Genomic DNA, 7898 nt, shown 5'->3' on the forward strand with positions numbered 1-7898 from the left:
GAGAGACGGTCCAGTTAGGCTGATGGTCCGTGGAGCCGTCTAGATAGGCTGTAGGCCCTACGAGGCGGTCCAGTCATGCCGAAGGCTCGTAAAGCGGTTCAGATAAGTTGTAGGCCCTGCGAGGAGGTCCAGTCAGGCTGGCTGCTCATATTGTGTGCTAGTTTGTTATGTGGTATGCTGGTACTCTGGGGGAACTCACTAAGCTTTGACTTATAATTTTAGTTTGTCATTTCAGGTGCTTCAGAGGATCGTGGGAAGACAAATACATGATCGTACACAAACTTCCTATTTTATGTTTCCGGGTCTTGGAGAAAACTCTGATTTGAAATAATGCTTTTGAAACAATGACTCTTTTGTAAACAATATTGATTTATGGTTGGTTTTGAACATTTTAAATTTATTGTGGTTTTTTTGGAGTGTTAGAAACAAGAACAGGGGCAGGCACAAGATTCCCTAGTATGTGTTGTTGGTTAGTAGTAGGTGTTATCGATAACACACTTTATAGTAAAAAAAGAAAATATTCGAAAAAATTCAAAAAATTTACACTGCATATAGTAAAAGTAGTGGTTGTCGGTGCCACTATGTGCACTTAGAGAGAACCGCCATTGAACGAGAATCGTCCTGTTTAGTGTATGATTGGTCTTGGTTGCGATCCTGTCCATCCAATCCATTTGCTAATCCATAGTCTCAATTGTGACGTGGTGTGATTTGCGGGTGCCGCCTAGGGCAACACAGTGTTCCTGACAAGCACTAGTAGTCATGTCAAACATCGTTGTCTAGCTAAGAAAGTATAACATATAAAATTAAGAAACAAAATGTAAGGACAAAACAAAAGCTTATCAAAAGAAAGGAAGGTGGAGAGAAGCTATGGATGATACACATTCCTTTTAACAATAAGATTATAGGATCTCTCATGCTCTCATTATATTAATTTTACATAAGAGAAATTAAATATTCTTCTTTCTATATAAAATATAACAAATATCATATTAGATAAAAGTAACAATATTTCAATACAATTATCATCAATTCATATGAACAGGAATAAGGATACTTAATTTCTCTTTTACATAACCAAGTAACTAACTATGTTATAAAGTTTACATAAAGTTCGATGTGAAATTGTGAATTAACTAGTTTAGAGTCCATAATCACTAAAATGAAAACTTCCATTTAAACTGGAAAATAGTTAATTTCTTTATAAAAAGGAATCAAGATTACTATTTAGGCTATTGTGTGGTTTTCTTTTTACGAATTGACACAATATCTACCGGATAGTTTTTATAGAGCAAAGCACCGTTCCTAGGAATGAAAAGATGGCGAAACCCTAAACCGGTCCTCCCCTCTCGCTGATACTCACAGAGTGCTCGTTCGGTGATTTTCTTACGATTGGCAAATGGCTTCTCTTGCATTTTCTTCTGGACATCTCGCAGCTGCCAACAAATTTCGATATGCTACCCCTGCGAGAAATGCCTTAGTTGTGAGTTTCGATTCTCAATTGCATTTTTCAAAATTTCCCTCTAATACACATGCATGTCGTCGTAAGTGTTCTTATAGATTCAAGTTTGTTTTCTGATTGCTCTTAGCTTTTGATTTTAAGCTTGTAATCACAACATTGGATTAGTTTTGATTATTGCATGCCCCCGCTCCTCTAGTATGTCCGCAAATTCGTGTAGAAATTGCTAATAAGAATGGTTCTGGTTCTGTTTCCCTATATGCATTCTTTGTTTATGTTAGGCGACGAAGTTTATTTGCCAAATAAGTGATTATTTTTTGTGATTTCAGTTTATGTTCCTTGAATTTTTATTCAAAGACTCTAAACTAGATAGAAGAAATGAAGGCATTCATTTAGGGTTAATCTACATTTGTAGTTACTTTGAAAGAATGGCTGTAATGCACATATTTGTTAATTGATTGATAATGACATTTGATTGTATGAATATGAAGGTTTTCACTTTTTAGCTTGTAAATGTAAGTGGAAATTTTGGATGAATCTCAGATTTGGAGAACATGAACAAAATTTCCCCAATGTTTCAACTTCACTGAAATTACTAAATCAATGTAGTTCATGTGCAACTTTTATAACCATTGTACTTGACATCAGTTTGAAAGGACCATAGTACTTGGATAAGTCCAAAAAACATAGTACAGTAAACTTGTGAATGTTTTTGCCCATTTATTTTTAGTGCCTAATTTGTTAATCAAAGTTGCGCCAATCTCATGTTTACAACAAATCAATTGTATTGATTTGTACATAAATTATTTTATTTATTGTCAATTCAATATGTATTTTGCTTAATTTACCTGTTACCCAACTAATTTCATTAAAATAGGTTGCAAACATTAGAAAGAATGAAAATGAAATTAGGTTGTGACTTGTGAAGAACAAATATGCTGAAAAGGATTGAAAACAAGTAATTTGAATTACTGGTTTTCTGAAATTAAATTTTAGACAGTATTTAGTGAAATTCATAGCTTGTTTATTTATTGAAACAATCCATCTAAAGTTGTACAATCAAATCACAAATTTGATAGAACTAAATGTACAATTGTTTTTCTCAAAACGAAAGCTACACGTTAGTGTTGATTATTCTCTATATATTCTTGTCATGACAAATACTTTGAATAAGATGTGCGATGATTTTCTTCACGTATTTAATATTTAGTGTCTTTCAACATTATCTGTATTTTTGTACCTTAATGATTTGATACATATGTTAATAAAAATGCTTGATTAGTAACAAACATCTTTAACATTTGCAAGTGGGATGTTTATTTTGAAACCAAGTGTCAAGTATGATACCATATGAAAGTTGCATATTAGTTACTTTTGTTACTCACTTATTCAATTAAATTTGATTAAAATTTTCAGCATTAGAAGTCGAGCCAGAGTGGAAATTTTCAATTGTTTTTGGCAAAAATGTTACTAATTTTCAAGGACAATGTTTTCTAGGACTTTTGCAAATGCAGTGGTTATTTTGAGAAACCAAGTGATAAACACAAATGCACAATGCATAAAAAAGTTTCATATTAGTTACTTTGGTTGAATAATTTAATTGAGATCATATTTGGGCCAAAATTGTCCAAGTTTTCAAAGTATAATGTTTATTGTAGTTTCACTTTCACATCACATAATCATGTTCAAATGAATACCCCTTCGATGATGCTTTCAAATCATTAGAAATACATTACATATGAATTAATCACATAAGTTTATTGCATTGAATTCAGAAATGCAGTTTAAAATTTGAAGGAAACGGGAAGCATGGTGTACAACAAACCCTCACAACCAATCAAAACCAACAAACTTACCCTAAACTCTTCATTCCATACGAATTCCAAAGAGACCCAATCAAAAAAGAAGAAACCCGACTTCGCGTCTTTTCAGGAACTGCAAATCCCGCACTTTCTGAAGTACATACACTTTTTTTCCTTCTTAATTTTAATTTCATTTAATCTTCAAAAGTTCAGTTTATTAGTTTTTATGACAGGAAATTGCGGCCTACATGGGTCTAGACCTAGGAGACATCAAAATAACACGGTTTGCAGACGGCGAAATATACGTTCAGTTACGCGAAAGTGTCCGAGGATGCGACGTGTTTCTTGTCCAACCAACTTGTCCCCCTGCCAATGAAAATCTCATGGAGCTTTTAGTCATGATTGATGCATGTCGCAGGGCATCTGCAAAAACTGTTACAGCTGTCATCCCGTATTTTGGATATGCAAGAGCTGATCGCAAGGTACCCATTACGAGCTTTATATAGAGTAAATTACATTTTTGGTCCCTGAGTCAAGCTGCTTTTTGCATTTTTGGTCCTTGTTTGAGGCTCTTGTAATGTTTCTAGTCATCAGTGTAGCCAATTTTGGTCCTTATTTGAGGCTCTTGTAATGTTTTTAGTCATGAGTGTAGCCAATTTTGGTTCCATATTTTGAGTTTTTTACTCCCTGAATAAAGTAGTATGACTATTTTTTTGGGACCAAAACTGCAACAATCAGCTATACTCAAGGACCAAAAGTAGTCATTTTACTTGGAACATGGACTGAAGATGTTACAAATACCACAAATAAGGACCAAAGTTGTAAGCGAACTTATTGGGATCAAAATTGAAAGAAATGAACAATAGTTAAGGACCAAAAATGTAAATTTCTCTGTTCCAAGTACTATGACTATTTTTGGTCGCTGAGTATAGTGTTGAGTTTTGTAATTTTGCTCCCCAAAATCAAAAAGTAGTCATTTTACTTGGAACAAGAATAAGGACCAAATTTTCCAAAGCAAAGTCTTTGGTACTAAAGTTGTAATTTACTCTTTTCTATATTTATTTTTCAGACTCAAGGGCGGGAATCAATCGCAGCTAAACTTGTTGCGAATCTTATAACAGAAGCTGGGGCTGACCGTGTTCTTGCTTGTGATCTTCATTCTGGTCAATCTATAGGCTATTTTGATATTCCAGTTGACCATGTACATGGCCAGGTAACAATACAAATATGGTGGTGGTTAAACCAGAAAAATGGCTTTTATGTAATTTGTGTTTTCTTTAAACATTTAATATGTATATTTTTTTTGGTAATTTGTTTATTGTTGAATGTTGATGGGTAGCCGGTGATACTTGATTACCTTGCGAGCAAGAGCATTTGTGCTGATGATTTGGTAGTGGTCTCCCCGGATGTTGGTGGGGTCGCTAGAGCTCGAGCTTTTGCTAAAAAGTTATCTGATGCGCCGTTAGCAATTGTTGATAAACGGCGTCATGGGCACAATGTGGCAGAGGTAAAACTATGTTTATCTATTTTAAAAAAATTAAAATTAAATAAAATTTGACCGTGTAGATGCCATGTCAGCGCCACGTGGACGTGATGTCATTAAAAAATTGCCAAGTAGATGGCACATACGTGTCATAAGAAAAACCATAGGCATAAGTTTAAGGGTGAACTCTGTTCGTCACTTTTAGACTAAAGTTTCTCTCTTCTCCATAATAACCCAAACCTTTTATTACCAATTACCAACCCTGCACGTTTGGTTCTTAAATTTTTTTTTTTTAAAAATCCGAACAGACCTCAAAGTATGTTTTTGTTGCGTCTTTGGTCCCTATCAATCACAAAAAGACTATTGCACCCTCATCTATTCTTTTTTAATTAATTAATTTGTTTGTTTAGTTATTAATTATTTACCAAATAAAATAAATTAAAATTAAAATTTTGGCTGTATTTTCCTTTATTTGATTTTTGAATAAAAAATCTAATTTATAACAAAGTTTTATTACCAAAAAAGAAAAAAGAAAAACAACCAATACATGTGGAACAGAGATCAGCGACACCACCATACAACCTTAATATGAACCATGTTACGTTGCTTTTCACATCAATTCATGATTGATTTCTTTTTGCGAATATAATAATGATTTTAATTCTTTAAATAATCTAAATACATTCAAATTCATTCCTTACACTTTTATAAAAGGGGTTTTTAATATCTTTTATTCATTAATACTTTAAAATATGTCAATATCAATATTATATATTAGGTGGATGATATTTTGTTATTTTAGAACCTTTTTTTATATATTTATATCATTTTTGTTTATTAAGTGGTAAAACGATCATTTTTTTTTCAAAGTGGTTTGTCGTCTAATCACGATTTAAATAAAAAACAAGTTATGTTAACTACATTCAATTTTTTAACCTGTTAATATCGGCCTACCAACAATATCGTATAAAAATGTTATTTTTATATTGTGTAAAATATGAAAATCAAATAAACAATGAAATTTTAGAAACTTGACCAAAACCTATCTAATTACTGTGTAGAAGTATATCATAATTTGTACTATGTCTTTAATCAATAGATATATCATCGTAAAAAATAAATTTATAGAAATGAATATCATAAAAAATATTTATAGAAAAATCGTAAACGACATAATTCTAATGTGAAAATGGAATAAATCTTGCTTTCAGTTAGGTTAGGTGTACCCATGGTTAAAGGGTACAAAACTCTTTTGGGTCTGAAATTTATAGATTTAGGAGTATAATGTAAAAAATAAGTTTTTAAATGTATAAATATATTTTTTAAATGCATAAATATGTTTTTTAAATGTAAAAAAAAAGTATGTTTTTATGCATATAAATGTGTTTTAAATAAAAAAAGTATGTATTATCCTGATAATATCAGCCTACAAAAACATATTAAATATAAAAACTTATTTTTTATACCGTGTAGAATATAGAAATCGAGAAAACAACATAATTGTAGGCACTTGGTTAAAACATATATTTTTACAGTGTAAAAAAGACTAACAAATAACAGCATTTTGTCTTTAGTAACAATGGTAAGTGAGCATTTATAAAATATGATAATTTGATTGATGTGAAAGGATTTCACCATTTCCACAGGGTCTTTCCTTCAAATAACAGCACCCTTATTATTATTACTATTAAATTTTATTGATAGACCCAAGAAAAATCAGGCTCTGTTGTGTTGATAGACCTAATTATCCTCCTGATTTTTCATTTTCTATATTTATGACATCATGATGCAGGTAATGAATTTGATTGGTGATGTAAAGGGTAAAGTAGCAGTTATGGTGGATGACATGATCGACACTGCTGGTGAGATGAGATTATCAAACTCTTTTACTTATATAATTTAATACTAGTTGTTTGGATTATAATAATAATAATAATAATAATAATTCTTATTATTATTACAGGTACAATCTCCAAAGGGGCAGCATTGTTACGTGACGAAGGTGCGAGGGAAGTTTACGCATGCTGTACACATGCGCTTTTAAGGTACTTTTTTATCATATATATTTTTAGGTCTTACGTCTAAAAAATATGTTAAAAAGTTATAATTGTTATGTAGTCCGCCTGCTGTTGAAAGATTATCGAGTGGTCTTTTCCAAGAGGTGATTATTACAGATACGATTCCAGTGTCTGAGAAAAACTCATTCCCGCAATTGACTATTTTATCCGTAGCAAATCTACTTGGAGAAGCAATCTGGCGTGTTCACGATGACTATGCTGTAAGTTATATATTTATTTATTTTTATTCTTTCTTTTTAATCAATTTTTTTTAATAAACATATATATATATATATATATATATATATATATATATATATATATATATATATATATATATATATATATATATATATATATATTTTTTTTTTTCACAGGGCTCTTTCGAACACTTTTCTAGTCTGGGTATCGACTGATATCAGACGGCTTGTGTTGTTTTGTTGTGTAAATTTAATAATTTATTTGCGGAATTTAACTCAAAAAGTTGGTTTTTAAAACTTTGCAATTTTAGTTTTCCGCTGATGTGACTGATCTTTGATTAATTAACCCGGTAAAGAAAGGTTGTTATTGCTATTGCTACACAGGCAATTTTTAAAAGAATCTTTTGTAGTCTCATTTAATGATATGAATTTATCATGCAACCAACTTTGTTGGCAATTTTCTGCCTAGTATTTAATGGTACTTGTACACAGGATATTAACATTGGTAGTCGTTATGTTTTGTTTTTTTTAAGGATTGCATCCAAGTTGGTTGTATTGTATGAAAATGTAAGCATTTTTTTCGAAGAGTTGTTTTTTGGGTTTTTACTTTTTACACGTATTTGATTAATAACCCAATATTTATAATGTGACTAATCACAACAAGGCGGTAGATTTATCACACCATTATATTTTTAACATTTAGGAAAAGTGGAAAAAATCATTTATTTTGCAAGGTACTTTTTTTCCTCAGGAAATTGTTTAATTATTGGCCCCACTTAAAAATTTGTGAAAGTAGAATCAGGAATCCCTTTTTTTAGATAAACTTCATAAAAATCATTAAAATAGATGCGGATTGTGTTTGCTTATTGCTCTCTTTGTCGTAAAATATATGTAATGGAA

General features: G+C 31.2%; 1 protein-coding gene across 1 annotated transcript; it reads left to right on the forward strand.

Annotated features, from left to right (window-relative positions):
* Positions 1-1246: 1246 nt before the first annotated feature.
* On the forward strand, positions 1247-7418 carry LOC145041776 (ribose-phosphate pyrophosphokinase 1-like). The gene is made up of 9 exons (XM_078989951.1): positions 1247-1480; positions 3232-3414; positions 3492-3740; positions 4328-4471; positions 4598-4765; positions 6534-6603; positions 6705-6786; positions 6860-7019; positions 7176-7418. The coding sequence occupies exons 1-9, from the start codon at positions 1397-1399 to the stop codon at positions 7212-7214; spliced, it is 1179 nt and encodes a 392-aa protein (XP_078846077.1). The 5' UTR covers positions 1247-1396; the 3' UTR covers positions 7215-7418.
* The last annotated feature ends 480 nt before the right edge of the window (positions 7419-7898 follow it).

The sequence above is a fragment of the Lactuca saligna genome, chromosome 4, assembly GCF_052625555.1.
Source record: "Lactuca saligna cultivar CGN05327 chromosome 4, ASM5262555v1, whole genome shotgun sequence".
In the NCBI taxonomy this organism is placed as follows: domain Eukaryota; kingdom Viridiplantae; phylum Streptophyta; class Magnoliopsida; order Asterales; family Asteraceae; genus Lactuca; species Lactuca saligna.

Bases quoted from the DNA above. Each gene is read 5' to 3' on its own strand.
- LOC145041776 (XM_078989951.1), top strand. From the start codon at position 1,397: ATGGCTTCTCTTGCATTTTCTTCTGGACATCTCGCAGCTGCCAACAAA. The intron at 1,481-3,231 runs GTGAGTTTCGAT...CATTGAATTCAG, and splicing joins CTGCGAGAAATGCCTTAGTT to AAATGCAGTTTAAAATTTGA. The intron at 3,415-3,491 runs GTACATACACTT...TTTTTATGACAG, and splicing joins CAAATCCCGCACTTTCTGAA to GAAATTGCGGCCTACATGGG.